Raw genomic sequence first — 24,198 nt, forward strand, 5'->3', positions numbered from 1 at the left:
AACAAAAGACTCCATGGGACTCTATAAAACATTTAATTTTGCTATTTCTAATTATAAAGCAATGTGAGCACACAGTAGTACTCAGTTACTGGTATAACTGATTCCTTGTCTGTAGGGGCAACATTTGATGCATTTTGGATAATCCTTTGGAAGTAATGATAATTTCAAATGTAAGAGGAAGGGCTCAGCTCAAAAAACGCATGAATCAGCTCTTTATTGAGCACCACCAGAATGGGATGCACTGAACTGGAAACTATGAAGGTCAAGGCAAAAGGCAGGGGTTTGCTCTAGCTCTTCCAGCTAACCATACCTGGAGCCCCTGGTATGAAGTATAGTTTGGTTTTCAAGGCTTCGGAGTTTAGCTGGGAATATAGGACTTCTATTTATATCTATCACTCTGTTTTTGTTGTTTTGTTGTTTTTTTGTTTTTGGTTCCTTACACAGAAGTATATAAGTTTCAAGTGAGAGACATGGACAACATGACTATGTGTTTACAAGAACAGACCCCTAGAGGCTGGGGTGATCATGGAGGAGGTAGGATTTGAACCTATGCTGTAAGGTTGGGTAGGACATATATTTTTTAAAAAATGTGTGAGAACAGGGCATTCTGGGTAGAAGGCTAACTTCAACCTAAGCTCAAGTGCATAAGCCCAAGGAAAGGATGTGTAAGGTATATGCCAGGTATTAATTGAATATTATATGGAAAATAGTGAGAAATCAGAGGGGCCTGCATAGGCCCTGGGTCTAAAGACAGGGATTGGAGTTATGTCTGTGCCACAAAATAGCAGCTTAAGTTGACAAGCTGTTTCACATCTCTAAGTTCCAGTTTCCATATCTTCAAAAGTCGGACAATAGTTCCTGTCAGGTTGTTCTGAACCAGTAAGGAATATGTATACAAGCAACTTGGTAAACCACAGAGCCCCACCCAATGCTAGCTGTTGTTATCACTGTCTTTTGGAGGGGAAGGCATGGAAGATTTTAGAGCAGAGGAGCGATGTATAACAAGTGTTAATAATTCATCCAATTTTTTTTATGAGTGGATGAAAGAAATAGCTAAAAATAAGTATGTATTATCAACATTATTTACTGTAATTGTGTTTAGGGACTTGGAGCCCAGCTTTCAAAAAGAAGGATCACCCTAATTGCCCATCATGGTTGCTACAGAGGCTATGGCTGATGACGCAGAATGTGAGTACCACACTTCCAAAACAACTCAGTGCATAGTGCAAGGCTCTAACAGCATTGAGGAAACTTTTAGTTATTAATCCTTGGAGCACTAAAGTTATTGGTGTACCTTGTAAGAGTTCATCTCATTCCCTTCATTTAAATATAACCAACTTTTGAGAGATCTATAGCAACTTTTAATTTAGTGTGCTGTCCAATATGGTGTCTAGTAGCCACATATGGCGATTCAGTGCTTAATGTGGGACCAGAAACCAAGGATCTGAATATTTAATTCTAACTCATTTTAATTTCAATACAAAAAGGTGGTAATTCAGTCATTGGAAAATGTTTAACCATGTTTGGGTCATGTGAATATATTTTTGCAAGTCAGTACTTCATAAAATCTAAATACAGATCAAGTATTTTTGATTAAAAGCCAGCATCTGAATTGAGAGGTATGCAAGTGCAAAATACATACGAGATTTTGAAGACAGAATAAAAAAGAATGTAAAGCATCTCATTAATTTTTAATGTTGATTAATGTTGAAATGAAAATATTTGGATATAATTTAAATAAAATCTATAACAATTACTGTATATTATTAGAATTAATTTCATCTCTTTTCACTTTTAAAAATGTGACTACTAGAAAATTTTAAATTACATAAGCGCCTTGCATTGTATTTCTTTTAGAGCTGATTTAGGCTTGGCAACTCTTCAGGTAATCTTATATTTAGGCTTAGATAGCCTGATTGAGAAACATGGAGTGCTGAATAGAGGGTTGGGATTACCAAGATTTTCTGGTTAAGCAATTTCCTCTTGGCTCTTGGTACAAGCTCGTGGGCTTCTGTTCTAGGCTACAAATAGAGTGCCATGTGGATTACTGTAATTCTCTATTTGGATAATACAGCACATTTTTAGATGGAAAGGACAGAAAGGAAAAATGTTCTCTAGTTCCATTTTGCCTTTGGGTCATGCCCATAATTACATAAATTATATTTGAAGGCTTGATCCTGAGAGCTGGGAATTCACCTGTATCTCCTTAACACTGTATCCCACTCCGAGAGACACTAACATAGAGTTTTTTTTTTTTTTTTTTTTAGAGGGGAGGTGCACTGTAAAATCTCCCTGAGGTGGGTAGGCAAACTATTAATCACTTATTACTACAAAGACAATAAGCCACTTTGCTAAAGAAGGAATAAAGAAAGTGGGGGAATGAGGAAAAGTGTGTAAGAGACAACAGAATGCTGTTCCATTGGAAGTGAAGTGTTGGGTCTTAATGCAGAATGTGTTGTAGAAATGATTGTCCAATGTAGGTTTTAGGAGATGATAGTCATATGCCACTTGGAATTTGGGTTTCACATTTTGGGTTTTTGAACTCTTTTTGAAAATAAATTAGACAAATTATATTTTCCTCCCTTTTATGTAATGAAGTTGAATATAAACTAATTTTTTTTTTTTTGAGATTCTTCCTCGAAGGGTTTCCTTTCCATTTCCTAGTTTCCACAATTCTTTGCCCTGGAATGAATTAAACCATCTTTGTTCCAGCTTCCCTCTCTTGCTCCTTGCCCCTGAGCATTCCCCCTCTCCTAACCTAACCCTGCCCTTCCTCTGAACCTGCTTTGAGAAGGAGATCTTTCAGCACACACAGTAATAGTCAATCCTTTGTTAGTTTGTTTTTTACTCATTTGCTGTGTGTTTTTTATTTTTAGCCAAGGAATGTTTCCTACAAAATGAAAACTTAGGAAGAGCTCAAATATGCAAAGCAGATAAGGTCTGAGCTGCTCTGACTGGAGGAAGGAAGAGCCCTGAAGGCACATGAAATTGATGAAGCATGATTTTAAAATCACTGCCTTAGTCTGGATTTGATTCACTGTTTTATTTCTCTTGGGATACTTCTGTTTTAAACCTTGTCTCTAATAATACAATGAAAAGTCTTATATCTTAAAAGAGGAATTCATATATTTGTGAGCTGGCAGTAGGGGCTGTTGGTGACTTATGCTGGCCTCTGTCACAGTGTATGGATCATATTGAATGTCATGGCATTTATTGACTTTTTTTTTTCTGGCATTAGGCTCTAAGTACCTGGAAGGTGGGCATACCTAATATCCTATGTATTTCAGCACATTTAGCACTAGGTTAGCATCAAATTAAGCACATTTAGCATCTGGGACTTAGTAGTTGCTTAAGAAACATGCTAAACTAAATCTCATTGAATTTGAGGTATGGCTTTTCTAACATCTGTGAAATCAAACATACAGGCACTTGCTTTGACTATATAGGCAAGGAAGTCCTTAGCCATGTAGCCGTATATCTTTGTTCAGGATATCTCCTTAGTAAATTTTTGTGAAGTCTCTGGAGAATGCAACCAGTTTGTAGGAAGTTTAGAAAGCCTCTTAGTAAGGCCAGTTATTTTTGTTATGGTTATAAAAAAACACATGTTTGCAAGCCCCTCAGTCTTTCTAGGGAGAAAAGATTTGCTCAATGATACACTCAAGAGATGGCCAATCCTTGTTCCCTGTTACAGCTTCCATAATTAGGTCTTCTGGGATCTTCACTTTAGAGATTTACTAGAACAATTACACAGATCCTCTAAAGCATTTAGGGAAATCTGAAGTTTTATGAACTACCAATCAAAATACTATTAAACTGATGATATACAAAGACTGAGGTTTTTTTTTTATTATTAAATATAAAATAGTGGTGCCTGGGTGGCTCGGTAGTTAAGCATCTGCCTTTGGCACAGGTCATGATCCCAGGGTCTTGGGATTGAGCCCTGCATCAGGCTCCCTGCTCAATGGGAAGCTTGCTTCTCCTCCTCCCACACCCCTGCTTGTGTTCTCTCTTTCTCTCTCTTGCTGTCTCTCTCTCTCTGTCAAATAAATCAATAAAAATCTTTAAAAAATATATAAAATAAATAAGAAAACATTTTAGCCTAGTGAAATCATTTGGCATTAGAAATTCATTATCTTTCCCCATGAAAATGTTAATATTTGTGCTCATGTTTTATGTAAGTAGTATAAGTATTTCAGTCTTTTCATGAACTTTATCACAAAATACTTGTTATTGTTTATAATGATTTTTTATTGCTTTGGGGGGTATTAGTAACTTGAAGAATCCAAAGTTTAATGAAATTTTATTATTTGCAAATCAATTAGTTTTAGATAAAAAGACCTGTAATAAGACCAGATTTATTCAAACAAGATTAGAAAGTTGAAATTTATCTTTGTGCTACTGAAGAAATGAGGATTGACTAATGAAACTAATAATACAAACATTGTTAGAGAAAAGTTGAGCTCAATGATAGTAATAATACAATAACTACAGTAATAATTGCTCACATTTTTTGAAAACTTATTATGTGCCAGGCACTGTGCTAAGTGCTTTGTAACCAAGTCCAACTGAATCCTCACAACCTCATTCAAGATCCCCTATTATTATCACCCTCATTTTACAAATGAGAAAAAGAAAGCTGAAGACAATAAGATTCATGAGCAAATTGTAATTCAAGAGCAAAATAGTGTGACTCAGGAGTGAGAGCTCTTAAAAGTCATTTTCTATGCTATGGATACATATTTGCAAATAAACAAAGCCTTAGTTATAGATTTTTTTTAAGAGAAGGAGCAGACCTTGACAGCTTCCTCTTAATAATTGAAGTTCCAGTGTGTACTTCAATGTATAAAAGCTGCATGCTTGTATACTTAACATATGATGAACAAAGAAACAGAAACTTCAAAGAATATTAATTAGATGGATTTTTAACATCAAAGTTAATTTCTCATAATTTTAGACTTCTTTGTTGAATATATAGTCAATTCAAATTAAAAAATAACACACACTAGTTTTGCCTTTCCTTTCTTTCTTTCTTTCTTTTTTTTTTTCTTTTTTCTTTTCTTTTCTGGGAGAAACTGGCACTGGCCATTTGCCTTTCCTACGGCACTGAGATGTGAATTCTCTTGTTCTACCTTGAGAAGTTAACTTTTTGGTTCAAAGGCTAATTTTCAGTTACTGGAGAGAGTCCGAACAGCTGCCTTAGCATCTTTTTTTTAAAAGATTTTATTTATTTATTAGACAGAGAGAGATCACAAGTAGACAGAGAGGTAGGCAGAGAGAGAGAGAGAGGTAAGCAGGCTTCCTGCTGAGCAGAGAGCCTGATGCAGGACTCGATCCCAGCACCCTGATATCATGACCTGAGCCAAAGGCAGCGGCTTAACCCACTGAGCCACCCAGGTGCCCCAGCTGCCTTACCATCTTAAATGCCAATGAGGATTCAGGCTTAAATGCCAACTTGGAGTCAGCGTGTCAACATGCGTTCAGCTGGAGCCATTTTAAGATCTGTGAGAAATCCCTCTCTTTGGGTGGTGGCTGCCTTTCTCTGCCCCTTTAAGAACAGTCCCAGGCCTTGTCCTGTTCAAGAACTTCACAGCCTGACTGTGTGGGTTCAGTCTGGCAGTCTCTTGATGAGTCAATCTACTTACTGGCTCCAAGAGGGCCATTAGCATTGCCAGAGTATACACTGGCTCCCCCACAGTTCCCAGATGACAGGTGGCTCTTGGTGATGGGGGAAATCAGACACACTGGACATCAAAGAGCCCAGAGAGAAGTAAGATGCTGCCTTGGGAATTTAACTCCTCTAAGGCCAATTAAGAAGGGAAAGAATCAGAACAGCTTTATCAGAACATTAGATTACAATAAGGGCTCAGGATTGACAGCTTGAGATGAAAGTGCTGTGGTCTGTTTGGGCTGCTGCAACAAAATGTCATAATCTGAGTGGTTTATAAGCCCCAGGAATTTGTTTCTCCTAGTTCTGGAGACTGTGAAGTGCAAGATAATGGTGCCGGTGATTTGGTGTCTGGTGAGACCTGCTTCCTCACTGACGGATGTCTTCTCACTGAAGGCTCACAGGATGGAAGGGATTACCTCGCTCTCTGGAGGCTCCTTCAAAGAGTTCTAATCTCAGTCATGGGACTCCACCCTCATAACCCTCCTCGTAATACCATCACACCAGGCATTAGGTTTTAACATATGAATTTTGGGGGAATACCTGTCTTCAGTCCATAGCAGGAAGTGGCAATGAAAGACAAATGTTTCACTAGAGTTACTAGGCAAACCTCAGAAGAGCCTCCAGTACTCACAAGGAGTAGTACATGGCATCAGGAATAACAGCAGATACGTAGAAAAAAAAGCAGGAAGTAACTCAGGACCAGCTCCTGGAAGGGCTTCCAGCATGTCTGACTTCAGGAGGGCCCTCTGCGTACAAAAGCTTTGCCTATAAAGATTAGATCTTCATTTGGAATGAAGACATGATAGTTTTTATAAAGCTACATTTTCACCCCAAACCAGTGACTTCATCATTTCATATATGAATAAGTGATACTGTTTGTCATGTGCATGACTCATAGCAATACTATAATTATAAGTAATTGTAAGGGAGGTAGTCAGAAGAAGGGAATTAAAGGAGGAAAGATGTCACGAGAGGAAGAAACAGAGAAGACATAGCATCACAGCCTGGAATATGTTATTGCTTTTCTTCTGGGGAGCACATGGTCTGGTTAGAGGCCCCTCAAAGTAGACTTAGATTTTAGTTGAAAGTTGACAAGACAGTTTTCATTCCTAAACACCTGTCACTTCCATGTGAGGACCGTGCATCATATGGTTTTGAGTGGTGACATTTATATGAACCATTTTATGATTGACATGTGACTTTGTGCTCAAATCTGTACAAGGAGCATGTATACTTCTTGAAGCACGTGCTTGAAGTCTTGACAAGAACTTTTAATAGAAGAAAAAAAAATCCACCAACCTATATCCTTGGAAATATGTAGATATCTCTTAATGTGGGGAGTTACAGAGGCAAATGTGGGCGGACAGGGAGATTTGAGCTTGTCGATGACTTACATACTTTCCATAGGAGAGAGTGGAAGGAGGGAAGAAGCTAGGAAGCAAGAAAAGATGTTGTTCTTTCTAGAATGATTGCAGAGCTGCAATTCCACTGCCAGTGATGAGATACCCTAGGAGATGCTTTTTTTCCTAACCCAACATTTTTGGGGGGGAGGTTGGCAAAAGAGTCCAGTTGTCTCCTTCCTTTATTGAGAGGGTCTCCCCCAGGCTTCAGTCCTCAGCATGACATTGCCCCCAAAGTAACAGCTGCCTGTGGCCCCTGAGTTTATGTGGAGAAAAGCTAGGGGAAATTTTGTGAATGAATGAGGGAGAACTTGTCTCCAATATTTTGTTTTGAAATTTTCAAACATACAGTAAGCTTGAAAGAATTTTTAAATTAACACCCATAGACCTACCACCCAGTTTTTACCATGAATATTTTCTGTATTTGTCTATTTCATATCCTTCCATCAACATGTATATTATTACTCAGAACTCATTATTTGTTTATATTTTTCCTTCTATTGATATAAAATGTATGATAAAATGCAAGAATCTTTATTATATATTCACTGAGTTATAATAATTACATATGCCTGTGTGATTGATCCACTGTGCATCAAAGTATAGAACATTACTGTTACCCCAGAAATTTCTTTCCTGTCCCTTCTCAGTCCATGCCATCCCTGATCAGAAAAATCACTGTTCCTTTCTATCTCCTGTATATTAGCTGTGTTTGCACCAGAACTTCATATTAAGTGGAACTATAAAATATTCTGTGTGTGTGTGTGTGTGTGTCTGTGTGTATGCTTACTTTGCATAATGATTTTGAAATTCATCCATTTGTGTATGGCAGTAGCTTGCTTCTTTTTTATTGCTGAGCGGTATTTCATTTGTGAATATACCACAGTGTGTTTACTGTTCTCTTGATATACATCTGAGCTGTTTCGAGTTTAGAGCTATTATGAATAAAGCTTCTATGAGCATTCTTGTACAATGCTTTTGCAAAAATATGTTTCATTCTCTTTGATAAATACCTAAGAGTGGGATTGCTAGTTCCCAGGTTAGGTGTATATTGTTTTATAAGAAATTGCTATAATGTTTCCAAGCTGATTATATTGCATTTCTACCAATGACACATGACTATTCCAGTACCTCCACAGCATCTCTAATTTGGGCTGTTATCAGTCTTTTTAATGTTAGCCATTCTGGTGGGAATGTGGTGGTATCTGTCATGATCTGAATGTTCTGGTCTCCCCAAAATTGCAATGTTGAAATTCCAACCCCAAAGTTGATGGTATTAGGAGGTAGGGCCTTTGGGAGGTGATTAGGTCATGAGAATGGATCACTCACTTAGGGGATTAGGGCTCTTATAAAAGGGGCCCCAGAGAGCTTCCTAGTCCCTTCCACCTTGTGAGGATACAACTAGATGTCTGGGACCTGGAAGAGGACCCTCAACTGACCATCTTGGCATCTTGATCTTGTACCTCATGCCTCAGAATTGTGAGCAATAAATGTCTGTTGTTTGTAAGTCACCCAGCCTGTGGTGTTTTGCTGTGGTAGCCCAAAGGGACTAAGACAGTTTCTCATTATGATTTTGATTTATTTGAAGATGAAATTTTAATTAATTAATTCTTATATTTTATTTATTTACTTGAAAGTGAGAGAGAGAGGGGGAGGGAGAGAGAGAAAGCATGAGCAGGGGGACAGAGGGGCCTAGGGAGAGGAATGAGCAGACTCCCTGCTGAGCCCAACACTGAACTTGATCCTAGGACCCGGAGATCGAAGACCTGAGCCGAAGGCAGACGCTTAACTGACTGAACCACCCAGGTGCCCAAGATGAATTTTTTAATTGCTTAAAATATGAGGGGGAGAAGAAGAGAGATCTTAAGAATACTAAAGAAGGTATAGTTATAAGAATGGGAGCACACTGGCTATATTGAAAAGCCAATTAGAATCAATAATTTGGTAATATATTTAAATTTTACTGAGTTCGGGGTAAGGAGAGGAAGCCAAGAAAACTTATAAATGTCAGAATCAGCTACTAATGAAGGAAATTAGGAGAAAAACTTAGACAAGACCAAGAATAATATAGTCTATGCTATAGAATTCTATATGTTACTCTAAATAAAAAGAACAAGAATCTTAAGAAAATATGAATAAGAGTTATTATAATGTTACCCATTTATAGTTGTGTATTTTTTATTTCAATGCTATTCCTACCTAATAAACATATTGAGTTTATTTTGCAATTATAATTTTAACTAGTTGTAAGGTAAATATTTATAAAGGAATGTACAGCCTATGAATTAGTCATCGGATATAGAGAACACATTTAGATTGGTTAATAGTTTTTGTGCCCAAGTCACGTTATGTCTTCTGTACAGTAATATTTAAAGAACTTTAAAAGCTGAAGGGGATTTGAATTTTGTGTAATTTAATTAGTTCCCTTAGACTTTAATTAGGATAATCTACCTTTCACTATCACCATTGTATGCTAATGTTTTTTTAAAGTAAACTGTTACATTGAAAGAGAAATCCATCTTTTGCATCCACTGTTAACTTCCACTTGGAACACTTAACCATTTATAATGTTCTGCAAGAATCATCACTGCCCAAATTTTAATCTCACAGTTTTGCCATTTGTAATTAAGAAAGTACATTAATTACATTAAAAAAATAAAACATTTGTGTTTTTGTTTTAGGTCCTGTATTCGAGATCAAGCAAGATTTTTTTCAAGAAGCAAAAACTCTCATTGCCCAACATTATGAGAAAATAAATGAGGTTAATGCTTTTAATCTAACTTATTTTCCAGGATACTAATAACTGTTTTTATTGGTTGTTCCAAATGGTTGCATGAACCCTAGTAGACTCTGAATAGAAGAGAAAAATGAAATCTTAACTAGCTATAAAAATGAATTTTAAATTGCATTTAAAAATAATATTTTTATAGCTATAAAGATTATTTAATTACATGTATATTTGCACCTTTAATCCTAATCCAATTTTTCATTTTTTCTTTTCATGAATTATAACAGAAATGTTTGAATTATATATCTCAAATAAATATCCATCTTTAAACACTATTAGATAAAACTAAACTAGGAACTATGCCATGAGGTGTGTGCCCCCAGCATGACATGCTTCCTTTTTCTTCTTCCATATCACCATGCATTAGAGCCGTTTACCAGTCTGATCGTTCCTTGAGGACAGTGACTCTTTTTTGGTTGTTGTATCTCCAGCAAAAAGCTTTGTGGCTGGCTCAATAAATATTTGCTGAATGGCATAGATTTGGAAGATGAGAAGGAGTGTGAGGTACTGGGTCTGCAAAGAGATAAGAGAGTCAGCACAGGATGAAATTTTAGTAATAAGCATCTCCAGAGGAGGTGGGAAATTTTGGGGAGCAGCAGCTATTGTGACAAATGGGTCTTTGGAAGACAGGTGAGGGAAGGTGATCTTAAGATGGCTTTGTGTGTGCCACACTATAGTATCCCCCTTTTTAAAAAAATTTTTTTTAAAAGATTTTATTTTTATTTATTTGACAGAGATCACAAATAGGCAGAGAGGCAGCCAGAGAGAGAGAGAGAGGCGGGGCTCGATCCCAGGACCCTGGGATCATGACCTGAGCCGTAGGCAGAGGCTTTAACCCTCTGAGCCACCCAGGCGCCCCTACTATCCCCTTTTGAATACTTTTTTTAAGGATCTTATTTGTTTATTTGAGAAAAGCATAAGCACAGAAAGTTTAGGGTCAGAGGGAGAAGCAGACTCCCTGCTGAGCTCCCCAATACATATATTTTTAAAAGATTTTATATATTTATTTGAGAGAGGAAGAATGAGACAGAGAGAGCATGAGAGAGGGTCAGAGGGAGAAGCAGACTCCCATTAAGCAGGGAGCCCAATGCAGGACTTGATTCTGGGACTCCAGGATCATGATCTAAGCCGAAGGCTGTTGCTTAACAAACTGAGCCACCCAGGTGTCCCTCAATACATTTAAAAAAAAACAAACCTGTATCTTGGATAACGATTTTAAATACTTTTCAATGCTTACGGTGTGTGTGGGAATGTTGTAATTGTTACATATATTTCATTTGAATGGTCCTCTAGGCTGAAGCTGGTCATAGGTGGTTTTAATTTACAATGAACATTGTTAATACTGCTTAACTAACTTTTTCCCCTAATCGATTGAAAATAATTTTAAATTATATTGATTTCACTAGTAGATGCATGGAATGAAAACTTCACAGTCTAAACAGTTCGATAGTTGTACTTTAGAACCTTGACTTTTTAAAGAGTTTTATCCAGTCATAAGAGTATACTTATCCATCTTTGGTTGTTGGCAAAACAGTACTAGAATATTAAAACCTCCTTACTGGTGTCTTAAGTTGGCAACTTTTTTGGGGGGGGGAGTGATGAGGGCAGGGAACTATAGCACTACCTATGGGGCAAGAGAATGTCTAGAATAGAAAAATTATAATTGTTTGGATAATTACCTATCAGAGACCTGGGACTGTATTATTTTTCTTTTGCTCAAGCTAGTCAAAATTAAGAAGGAATTAAGTGATTGAAAGGATCTAAAATACATACCTGATTATTAATATACTTTTCTTGAGAAACTACTTCCATGTATGAGCTGTAATTTCTTATATTCAACACAGAAAGAGGTTTGAGAGTGTTAGCATTTTATGGACATTCAAAAATTCTTAAAGGATGCTTGAAAATTATTAAATTCTTGTATGCTTACTATTTAAAAACTTTAAAGCTGCATTTGAAAATATCACATGTGAGGAGAAAATTATTATTGGAGAATTTACATTTTTTTTTCCTTTTGAAGTGGAATATAACCCTCATTCTTGTTAAGGGCTTTTGGAGAACTATAAAGGGTAACATATGCTTTACCTGATTACTGTCATGTGCTTTATAGTAAATATCTTATATAGTAAGGTACTTTATAAAATGCATTTGGTAGATAGAATTTTCTTAACTTATTAATAAAATGTATTATTTACTTTTATTATATGATTAATATTAAAATTAAATTTTATTAAATTTACTTTTGTTTTACTCACAGAATAAAGTTCAAAGTACTTCTATAAATGTTTTTAAAAATAAACATCAAACCCCCAAATCTGGCAAATTCATACCTTTGGAGATTAAAAAAAAGGAAGCACTTGATGTGGTCCAAGAATTTCGGACAGCACACAGAAGTATTTGTTTTCCCAAATACCTGTACAAAAGTGAACATTTTAAGGAGCCCTCACAACGAACTTCTTTCAAGGAGCCAGACATTTTTAATGTAAAGGAAAAATTCAAGGACTGTATGGATCTAATCACGAAAGGTAAGTTTTTGGTGTAACAAAGAAGTTCAGTAAGCCAACTGGCAAAACAGTTTGCTTCTGGTGTGCTTTTAATGAAATTTCCTTTTTGAAACAAAAGCCCACACTTTAAATCTTAGCAGTGGAAGGTGAGGAGGCATGATTAAAAGGGTTACTAAGCTCTGGGGCCACCAGAAATTGAGAGGAGAGTACACTAATAGGAACGAGGAATTTATGGGGACAAAATTGCTTAGCCACGTCTTCCAACAGAGTGGTAGTTCTTCTAATATAAGACCTCAGACTGTAGTTCACAGTTAATAAAGCAGTGAGAGGTTTATGGCTTTGAATTTTATTGTTGAGTAGGATAAATAGGATAGGCAAACTATCTGTGAATGTGTTCCCCCAAAAATATTTTTGGGACTTATGGAATTCCTATAAGACAAATTATAGTAAAGATTTACTTTTGATCAGGAACTTGGTAAGATGGAACCCAGAAGTCTATTTGAACAAAGTGATACCATTTTCTGGAGACCAATGGGTGGAATAAATGACTTCTTATGACACATTTCTGTTTAAGCCTTCATAACTTCACCTCCACTTTTCCTCTTTTGTTATTGCTTGTTATGTTATTCTTTCATGTGAATATTTTTCATTCAATTCTATGTTAGACGTTGGATAAACAGAGATTAAAGGGCTCATAAGTAATGGTGGAGATGAATGCCTGGGTAATTTCTTATTTATTTATCTGTTCATTCATTCATTCATTTATTTATATTAACATATAATGTGTTATTTGTTTCAAGGGTACAGGTCTGTGATTCATCAGTCTTACACACTTCATAGTGCTCACCAGTGTCCATCCTCCAGCCACCCCATCCCTCTCAGCCCCTTCCACTCCAGCAACCCTCAGTTTGTTTCCTAAAATTAAATCTCTTATGGTTTGTGTTTTCCCTCCCTTCCCCTATGATCCTGCTTTATTTCTCAAACTCCTCTATCAGTGAGATCATATGATACTTGTCTTTGTCTGATTGAGTTATTTCATCTAGCATAATACCCTCTAGTTCCATCCAAATTGTTGCAAATAGCAAGATTTTGGGTTTTTTGATGGCTACATTATATATATATATATATATATATATATATATATGTACATATATATGGATATATATGGATATAGAATATATGGATATATATGGATAAAGAAGATGTGGTATATATACATATATATGTACATATATGTACATATATATGTATATATACCACATCTTCTTTAGCCATTCATCTGTTGATTGACATCTAGGCTCTTTCCATAGTTTGGCTATTATGGGCATTGTTGCTATAAACATTGGGGTGCACATGCCCCTTCAGATCACTACATTTGTATCTTTAGGGTAAATACCTTGTGGTGCAATTGCTGGGTCATAGGGTATGTCTATTTTCAACTTTTTGAGGAATCTCCATGCTGTTTTCCAAAGTGGCTGCACCGGCTTGTATTCCCACCAACAGTATAGGAGGGTTCCCCTTTCTCTACATCCTCACCAATGCCTGTCATTTTCTGACTGGTTAATTTTAGCCATTTTGACTGGTGTGAAGTGGTATCTCACTGTGGATTTGATTTGTATTTCCCTTATGCTGAGTGATGTTGAGCACTTTTTTTTTTCCAGTTTATTTATTTTCAGAAAAACAGTATTCATTATTTTTTCACCACACCCAGTGCTCCATGCAAGCTGTGCCCTCTATAATATCCACCACCTGGTACCCCAACCTCCCACCCCCCCCGCCACTTCAAACCCCTCAGATTGTTTTTCAGAGTCCATAGTCTCTCATGGTTCATCTCCCCTTCCAATTTACCCAAAAGCACATACCCTCCCCAATGTCCATAACCCTACCCCCCCTTCTCCCAACCCCCCTCCCCCCAGCAACCCACAGTTTGTTTAGTGAGATTAAGAGTCACTTATGGTTTGTCTCCCTCCCTATCCCATCTTGTTTCATGGACTTTTCTCCTACCCACTTAAGCCCCATGTTGCATCACCACTTCCTCATATCAGGGAGATCATATGATAGTTGTCTTTCTCCGCTTGACTTATTTCGCTAAGCATTATACGCTCTAGTTCCATCCATGTTGTCGCAAATGGCAAGATTTTGTTTCTTTTGATGGCTGCATAGTATTCCATTGTATACAGTCAACAAAACCAAAAGACAACTGACAGAACTGTAGAAAATATTTGCAAATGACATATCAGATCAAGGGCTAGTATCCAAATATCTATCAAGAACTAATCAAACTCAACTCCAAAAGAACAAATAGTCCAATCAAGAAATGGGCAGAAGACATGAACAGACATTTCTGCAAAGGAGACATCCAAATGGCCAACAGACACATAAAAAAGTGCTCAACATTGTATATATACAATGAGTTTGATTAGTTCTTGATAGATATTTGGATACTAGCCCTTGATCTGATATGTCATTTGCAAATATTTTCTACAGTTCTGTCAGTTGTCTTTTGGTTTTGTTGACTGTTTCCTTTGCTGTGCAAAAGCATTTGATCTTGGCCTTGTTTGTTTGGACTTGTTTCCCTTGCCTTTGGTGATATTTCTAGGAAGAAGATCCTGTGACTGAGGTTGTAGAGGTAGCTGCCTGTGCTCTCCTCAAGGATTTTGATCGATTCTTGCCTCACATTGAGGTCTATCATCCATTTTGAGTCTATTTTTGTGTGTTGTGTAAGGAAATGGTCCAGTTTCATTCTTTTGTATGTGGCTATCAGATTTTCCCAACACCATTTGTTGAAGAAACTGTCTTTTTTCCATTGGACAGTCTTTCCTGTTTTGTTGAAGATTAGTTGACCATAGAGTTGAGGGGCCATTTCTGGGCTCTCTATTCTGTTCCATTGATCTCTGTATCTGTTTTTGTGTCAGTACCATACTGTCTTGATGATTACAGCTTTGTAATAGAGCTTGAAGTCTGGCATTGTGATGCTGTCAGTTTTGCTTTTCTTTTTCAACATCCAGTTATGACAATTGCTGTACTAGAGTACAAAGTACTCCAAAGTACAAAGCATTATGGAGATATTGAAGAGTAACTAACCTAGTGCCAAAATGAAAGTTTGTCAAGAGAGATCTCATTAGGGTCTGTCTGGGTGAATCACATCTCTGCATCTCTGCATCATGATCTCTGGGTCCTGAGATTGAGCCCTGCATTGGGCTCCCAGCTCATGGGGGAGTCTGCTTCTCCCTCTCTTCCTGTCTCTCCCCCAACTCATGCTCTCACTGTATATCTCTCTGTCTCAAATGAATAAATAAAATCTAAAAAGACAAAAAAAGAGAGCTCTCATTAGGAAGGGGTTTAAGGAGAAGTTTGTTAAATGCAGGGTGGGAAAAGAAGAGGCCATTTTGAGCTATGGGAGAAAAATATTAAAGCTCTGAAGGAAGAAAAATTGTGATGCATTTTGGGAAAAGAGAGATGTGATAAGAAGTGAGGTTAGGAAGGTGAGAAAGGCTAGAAGAGAATATAATTAACAGGCCAAGGATTTGAACCCATATATAAGAGAAAGCCATTGGTGATTTCAAGATGAGGGCAAGGAAGAAGGTAGAGAGGGGTTTACAGCAGCATTTCTCAAAGTATAGTTCTCTGAACACTAGTTTTGAGGGATTCTGGTCAGCAAAAGGGATCTCTGGTTAGAAGAGTTTAAGAAAATACATTTACTGGTTGAGATTCATATTAAGCATTAACATATTGAAAGCTCTATGAAATGCTGCAGAAAAGAACTCTGTTTGTTGTTTTTAACTGGCTATCACCAAATCACTTGACCAAAGAATTCTTAAAGAAAGATTTTGAGGTGGCTAGATGGAAAACTGGGTAGATAGACATCATTAAGTTGAGACCAGAATTCAGAGGGACAACTGGATTTTAAGCAGTTGGAGAAGGGGATGGGAAAATGAATGAATTCAGTCTTAGATCTGCTAAGTAGGCATGCATATGGAGACAGTCATCAGGAAGCTGGAAGAGAGAGCTAGGTGAAGGTTAAAGATTGATATTGGGGGTCACTATCCTGCCATAACTGTGGGGCTCTTGTGTTTGTTCAGCCAACATTTACTTATAATGTGAGATGTATTGAGACAAAAAATATGCTACTTGTCCTCAAGAAGTTCAAACTTGACATATGTAATTTATATGTGGTTGGATGAAGAAGGATAAACAGACAATTATAATATAGTGTGGCCCATACTGTAATAAAAACAAGCTTTATTGCTTTGAAATCAGTAGGAAGGATACCTAATTCAGAGATGTATTCCTGGGAGATTTAAAGTCTTTGGTACATTTTGGAGGATGAATAAATTTACTGAAGAAAGAAAAATATTTCTATCTAGTCAGATAGTCTAACCTCTACATGATAATGGATATCTGAGTAAGTGATAGTGGTGTATTTGTGGGAGCTAAAATGATTTTACATAACTGAAATGAGGATTGAAGAGTAATTAGAGATGAGACCAGATATTGGAGAACTTTTAATTTTAAACTAAAAGCACTGGGAACCCTTCAGATGTTTTAATAAGAGATTGTAGTGATCGTATTGGCATTTTAGAACATTTCTGGGAGCAGAGATGAGGTGTGATGAATTTTGGAGACACAGAGTCTACCAATGAGGGGACAAACTTAGATGAGAAAGGATGACTTGAATTAAGGTAGCACCACTGGGGACAGAACTGAGGGGAAAGATTTTAGAGATATTTGAGAAGTAGAGTTATCTAGATTTGGTCAACAATGGATGGAACATAAAACACAGGGAAAGAACTTTGGGATTCATTGGCATAGTGGTTTGTCCTAGGGGCAGCATGGAAACAGATGCAGCATATTAAAGGTTTGGTGATGTATCTTATGTAATGGTAAAACTGCCACCAGCAACCAACTGGAATCTAGAGCACGTACGTACTGAGCTTTGTTGTTCTAGGTGATGATGTTGGGATACAGTGTTACTGAAATATGCTGGTGGTTTTGGCTGCCTTTGGGAAGTTATTATAAAAAAAGAAATGAACTAACAAATATATTGGCTGGTTTGCAAGCAGAAGAGAAAGGGCATAGTTATACCAGGTATCTGGGTGCTTGGTTTTGAGCAAATGTCTAAGACTCATTGCAGCAAAGATCAGATTAAGGATATGCCCTTCCTAACCCAGCGCATTATCTCAGCTCACCTTCAGGCACTTACCATTAAGTTGAAGGACTAAGGTAAGGGGTTAGGAAGTGAAGATACAAGAGAAATTTTAAAGCTATGCTTAAAAAAATTATATTGAATGTGGTTGTTGGCATGAAGAATTAATTAAAAGAAAATAGATTAAAAAATCTACCAAATATTTTGGACAACTTTATTGCCAAAGAAACCATGAATCTTGATTTAATTAAATATTTGAAAGTAAAATAAGGTGGCTTTATCTGGAAGTGAGCCACAAAAGCTGTACAGTTCCAAAGAAGATAATAGCAAGATGTGGCCAACAAACAAGGAAAAAAAAAAAACTTCCCAGAGCGGATCCAAGGCCACTAAGAAAAAATGAATAAGGGAGTTTACTCTCAGAACAGAATCATTGTATACTCAAAGGACTTTCCTACTTCCAGGGTGAAGGGCTTCTCAGTGCCTCCCCAGCGGATTCTATAACTTATTCCATATGGTGATTCTCTTTTCCTTTCACTAATGGAGTTTTTCCCAAGGTTAGCGTATACCTACCCCACTACTCGTTTCCCACTACTGGATATTGTGTTCTTGTGGGGAAAGGTGGAAATAATTTTTTATGTTTGGTACACATTTTTATTTGAGCAGAAGAAGCCACACCTGCACCTGATGAGGTAGACTGCAAACATCCAGGGATCCTGGACTCTGAGCTGGGTGTAGTACTTTGGTTGAACTTTAGGCTCTCCTTTGGGGAGAGGAAGAGTGTGATTTGTTAGGAAATAAGAATGGATAGATATTTGATGTCTAATAGGGCTGACTGTGGCAAAGACTTTCTAATTTATCAAACTTATTATTATATCCTTTCTTCCTAGGTACTTGGCAGCTAGTCTACATAGAGCTATGTGACTGGGGTTTAGTTCAGTGGGTTATGGCTGGAAGCGATGCCCATCCAAAAAATGTCTCGTGTTCTCCTCTTGATGTGGTTCCCATACTTTCAATTATGAAGACTCTTTTCCAATACTCATAAGACAACTACAGTTACACTTATAGGAGAATGGTAAAAGTGCTTTTAATAACGGTTGGTTGAAATTTTTTTGTTGAGATATTCAGGATACATACAAAGTCAGTATGGGGAATGCAAAAAAGTGAGAAAAGTGGTGGTGACTTACTCCCTCATGGAACTTGTAGTGTAGCTGGAGGAACAGGTATCAAATAATCACTTATATGCAGTTGAGAATAGATGACAAATGAATGAGACCTGGACTGGGGTCAGCAAAGGCTTTCCCAAGGAAATGACATTTGTAAGCTATGAAAGATATGGAAGAATTACTCAGTCAAGAACTATTGCCTGCTTGGAGTTCTAGGCCATGGGAAAACCATTTGCATTGGCTCAAAGGAGGGAAGCACAGAAGTGATATCAAAGAAGTGCAAAAAGAACTAATGTGGCTGCAGTTCTGAGACGGAGCAAGAGAGGGGTAAACTGTAGCTATCTGAAGAACAGAACCTATAGTCAATGCTGTGCTAGCAGATGTTTAATAACTGTGGACAAGAGGGAGGAAGCCTGATGGATAGCTTTGCCAGTTTCAGTGGTGTAAATACTCTAAAGTAGCCAATTTCAAGCTACAGATGTTTTATCACTTATTATGTGAGTTGGGAAGAGATGCACTTGATTTTCTCTGAGAGTTGTGGCAAACACATTTCATACACCACTTGAAATTCCCCCAAACGTACTTCTTACTCCAGCTTCAGATATAGAGGCTGCTTTCTCCTCCAGGGTTCCCTGATGCCTTCCTGGCTTGGGACACCAATAGGAATGGGCTCATCAGTGACACATGAGCAACCAGGAAAGGAGGATAAGAGCCAATGAATAAATTTCATCCTTCCTTTGCCTGGGCAAAAGGGTCTCAGTGACACTATATGAAGCTTCTCAGATTGTCCCAAACAATTTCTGGTAGTGATGGTCAACTCAAAAATAATTCTTAGATTAGTCCTTTCTTTTTTCCTTAAAATATTCTCTTAAAAATATTTTGATGGTGAGTTGTCAGTACTTGCTGAAAGACTGGGTGTGGAGTGTGAGGGAGAGGAAGAGTCAAGGAAAGATGATTCTTAGACTTTAGACCTGATGAACTGGAAGATAGGAATTGCCATTTTCTGAGACAGGAGGAGAGGAACAGGCAGTTTTCAATGGGCAGAAACCTAGAGTTGAGATTTGAATACATGTTTAATGTGCCAATCATACATACAAATGAAAGTGTCAAATAGGTAGTATGTAATGTAAGTGTGGGCTCAAAGGAAAGAAAGGTTGGAGTCATTCAGGTACAGATCAATATTGTCTAATAGAAATATAATATGAACCACAAATGTGACCAAGAGTTTTCTAGTGGCCACATTAAAAAGATAAAAAGAAACAGGCAATGGGCACCTTTTCTCAGTCAAAAGAGCATGTGATTTTTGATCTTGGATTTGTGAGTTCAAGCCTGTTATTGAGTATAGAGATTACTTAAATAAATAAATAAGTAAATTTTTAAAAAGAAACAGGAAAATTAATTTAATTATTTAAAAAGATTTTATTTATTTGAGAGAAAGAGAGAGAGAGAGAGAGGGAGAACAAGTGGTGGGGAGGGGCAGAGAGATAGAGAAGAGGGGAAGCAGGCTCACTGCTGAGCAGGGAGCCCATGTGGGGCTCGATTCCAAGACCCAGAACTCACGACCTGAGCTGAAGGCAGACATTTAACTGACTGCAAGCCTTTCAAATGCCCCGGAAAATTAATTTTAATAGTAGATTTATTTAACCTAATATATAGAAAATAGCCAATATAAAATTGTTAATATTTTAGTTTTCTCATACTAAGTCCCTCAAATCCAGTGTATATTTTAGAAATTGGACTAGCCACATGTCCACCACTCAAAGTGTTATACCCAAGTTTTGCGTCCGAGAGACCACCAAGGAGCCAACACCGATGCGATCACATGAGGGTTTATTTGACAAGCTTAAGTTTGGGCCCAAGTATACCTGACACAGCAGAGTAGGGACTTGGACCCCAAGCTTAGTTAAGGCAGGGGTATTTATGGGTTCCTGTTACTAAAGCAGGGTGGGGGTTTCTGGAACCAAAGAAAGGTGGGGCTTCCTGTTACTAAAGCAGGGTGGGGGTCCTTGTAACTAAAGTAAAGTAGGGGAAATTTCAGCCCTTGGACACAGGGGTCTGAGATGGCTGCCAGAGCTAAGATGGCTGTACTTATGCTAAGGCTAAACCTGAGGTGGGATGGCCTTAATTTTTCTCGGCCTCCACACAAAGCTATGGTTAGTGAATGGCTACCATATTGAACAGAATAGATAACAATTTTATTTATAATCATTGACTTCGATAAGATTGTGTAAGAAATAAATGTAGGTGGAAAGAAAAAAATCCAAGGACTAAGTTCTGGAAGTTTCCAACATTTAGAGGACAAAAAGAGGAATACCCAGCAAAGGAAGTGGAAATAAACAGTTCAGGGGGAGTCAGGAGTGTGTGAGATGTTACTCATATTTCCTTTTTAAAAATTTTTTTAAGGATTTCTTAATTTATTTTAGAGAGAGAGAGCATGCCTTTGCATGCATGTGAATAGGGGGAGGGGCAGAGATAGAAGGAGAATCTCAAGCTGACTTCCAGATGAGTGTGGAACCCAATGCAGAGCTCAATCTCACGACCCTGAGATCATGACGTGAGCTGAAACCAAAAGTTAGATGCTTAATCAGCTGTGTTAGAGCCATGCAGGCATCCTGTATTACTCATATTTCAGTCAAGCAGGAGGAATCCCTTAGACAACAAGGAAAGCTCACCCAATGTCCTAGAAGGAAGACAGGGCCATGGACACAGACACAGGATGATTATTGGTAGATCAGATGGGCAGGATTACTACTATTTTTTTTTTCCCAGTGAAATTAGAAGTGAGGTCTTTACTTGAGGTTGGGATGGGAAGTATTGAGTTTTGAGGAGTGAGGAAAAGGGTGAAATAATCATAATCTGGGTGTGGGAGTGCTTGGATGATGAAATGATAATTTGTTGTGAAAGATACACCTGCTCCTTTTTTTTTTTTTTAATAAGACAAAAGAGAAATTGTTGAGAAGTGTCAGTAAGGATAAAGGAAGAATTTGAATTTATCCCTAGCCCTAGAGTATGGAAGGTAAGAAGAGAAGCGTAGATACCCCTTGAGAAAACTGTTGAAGAAATTGTGCCCTTAGGAAACTAAGGGTGGTTAGAATGACAACATAGAACATAGCTAGAATATCACTTTAGTTGATGAAAGGTCTGGGGTTTCTTAGGGTTCACTGAAGAATTTGGGGAGGTGATTTAAGGAAGGATGAAAGAGTGTAGGTCTGTGGAAATTAAGGCAGCAAAGAGAGTGAGAAGTCTAGTTCTAAGGGTCTTTAATAGAAGGTGAGTAACTTGTCCTAATGGTAGTCTCATTTTGGGGATTATTTTCTTTGGTGGTTTGTAATTAGAAGACCAAGGATCTTGGGGTAGGGGATGTGAGAAAAAAGTCAAGGTTTTATGAATAGTATGAGGAGGACTGCAGTTGTCCTGAAAATCCTATTATAGGCTTTGTTGGAGTCAGAGACATTTTACTGGGAGCCTTTGCATGTGTCCCACCAGATAGCTGTGAAGTGCTGATCTTAGAGTTTATATTTGAATTAAAATTGGAATTCATTTCTCAAAGTTCTTATCTCAAAAAGTATATATTAAGTCTGTAACTTGGATCTATTTTTTAAACATATTCCCAATATTCACTTCAGTGTGAATGGAAGCATGATCTAAGATATCAGTGGTATTAATTCCAGAACTTGATTAAAGTTTGTGAGATTAGAAAGAAAAGTGAGTCCTGTGTGTATGATATATGTACCTCTTGCTCACGCTGCCCTGACAAATCAGTTGCATTATCTTCCATAAGCTAAACATCTATATGAGAATAGGCCAAACATTCCTTGAATTTGATCCAAGGATATCAACTTTAAAAATACACGGTAATAAATATAATGCCAGATATTTTTAGTAAATATGTTCTTTGTGCTTGCCTATAATACATGTCCATGTTTTTCTTAATAGAGCAAAATCAGAAAAAAATATTAAATGATTTCTTCTTTGAGTATATAGATGTCCACAGTACTGCTTAACCTGTTTCTGTTGTCAAGCTGCCAAAAATTTATGGATCTTGATAATTAGAAATCAAACATAAAAATTTGTTTCTGGAATATATATTAAATATTATATTATAGTTACTGCATAATATATAGTATTCATCTCTTTATGTATTCCCTTAGGAACAAAAATTACTTAGGTGTAATTTTGAGTCATTTAAATTTAAAAACATTTTTATTAAACCCAGTGAGATTTCCTGATATTCATGTCCAGCAAATATATTTAGGGCCAATATTGCATTGTTCCTTAACCAGCTTAAAAAGGAGTAGACGTACGTGTGTGCATGTGTGTATGTGTGTGTGTGTTTGCTCATGTAAATGTATTCTTTGGTCTCCAAACACAAAACTTCCTTTAAATATAAAATGAAGGCATAGTGAATTTTAATGATGCTTTAAAATAACTACATAGTTAGAAAGCACTGGAGAAATCTATCAGGAAAAATGACTTTGTTATGTTTATTTATTTATTTTTAACCCAGTGGTGAAAACTTACCAAACAGTTTCTGTGATCAACAATGGATATAAAATCTTCTATTTTATATTTTAGTGATTTTAAGTGTACATATGATATTAACAAATACATTAAAATTATTTTTTTACTCATTCCCACAAAATTATTTGGATGAATTTACGACCAAGTTCCATAACAATTTATAAGAAACATGGAAGCTAAAGATTTTTTTTAATGAGGTTGTAAATTATATTGAATTTGATATTACAAAATAATATGGTTTTTGGAGCTTTAGAACTTGAAGCATACTAATCTTCCTCTATGTATAAAAACAGACTCTACTTGAGAAATTTCTAAATGAGGAAATAAATTTGGGATAATCACAGAATTTTGCAACTGCTTCTCTGCTTCTTTTCATTTCTTTCTGGTTAGATTGGTATGTTTCTTCCCATTTCTTGCCAGTAATTTTCTTTTGCTTACCTATGCTCTTAAAAAAAGAGTTAAACAGAATTAAGATTAGCAAATTATATATCTGAGTGACAAATGTCTTGAACGCAGTTCTTTCTTCCTTACACTTTTTCTTTTTTATGCTGACCTGGTAAATTCTGAAATAGAAAGATGCAGGGCAGGGACTCTAAGACAGGAGACTCATTGCTTCTCTAATAACATGGTTTACTATATTGAAATAGTCATAAAGTTCATTAACTTTTAATAAAGTAATAGTATCTTAAATATAAAAATTATTAAACATTATAAAGGATTTAAAGACAATTAAAAGACATTCTTTTTACCATCTGCCTTCTATTATTTTATTAGTCCAGAGGATAATTTAGGGAATAACAGAAATCTTAGGATAGAGTACTGACTTGTAGTGGTTTTATGATTAAGTATATTTGTTCCATGTTTTGCTTTTGACAAAGAACATAAACAGAGAAGAACTGAGGCTAGTGAAATATTTTACAGTGGGCTAGGGTTCTTCCTAAGTCATTTGTACATAAGCTTTTTTTTTTTTTAATTTCATTTATTTATTTGACAGAGAGAGATCACAAG

At 36.8% G+C, this 24,198-nt stretch overlaps 1 protein-coding gene across 1 annotated transcript in view; it reads left to right on the top strand.

Moving 5' to 3' along the window:
* Positions 1 to 1,143: 1,143 nt before the first annotated feature.
* The window catches only part of IQCM (IQ motif containing M), a 412,672-nt gene continuing 389,617 nt past the window's right edge, over positions 1,144 to 24,198 (top strand). Inside the window, 3 exon segments of the mRNA XM_044224898.1 lie at positions 1,144 to 1,188; positions 9,750 to 9,829; positions 12,114 to 12,381. Of these exon segments, the coding sequence (XP_044080833.1) occupies positions 1,152 to 1,188; positions 9,750 to 9,829; positions 12,114 to 12,381 (385 nt within the window). The 5' untranslated portion in view covers positions 1,144 to 1,151.

This window comes from Neovison vison, chromosome 11 (assembly GCF_020171115.1).
Source record: "Neovison vison isolate M4711 chromosome 11, ASM_NN_V1, whole genome shotgun sequence".
Taxonomy (NCBI): Eukaryota; Metazoa; Chordata; class Mammalia; order Carnivora; family Mustelidae; genus Neogale; species Neogale vison.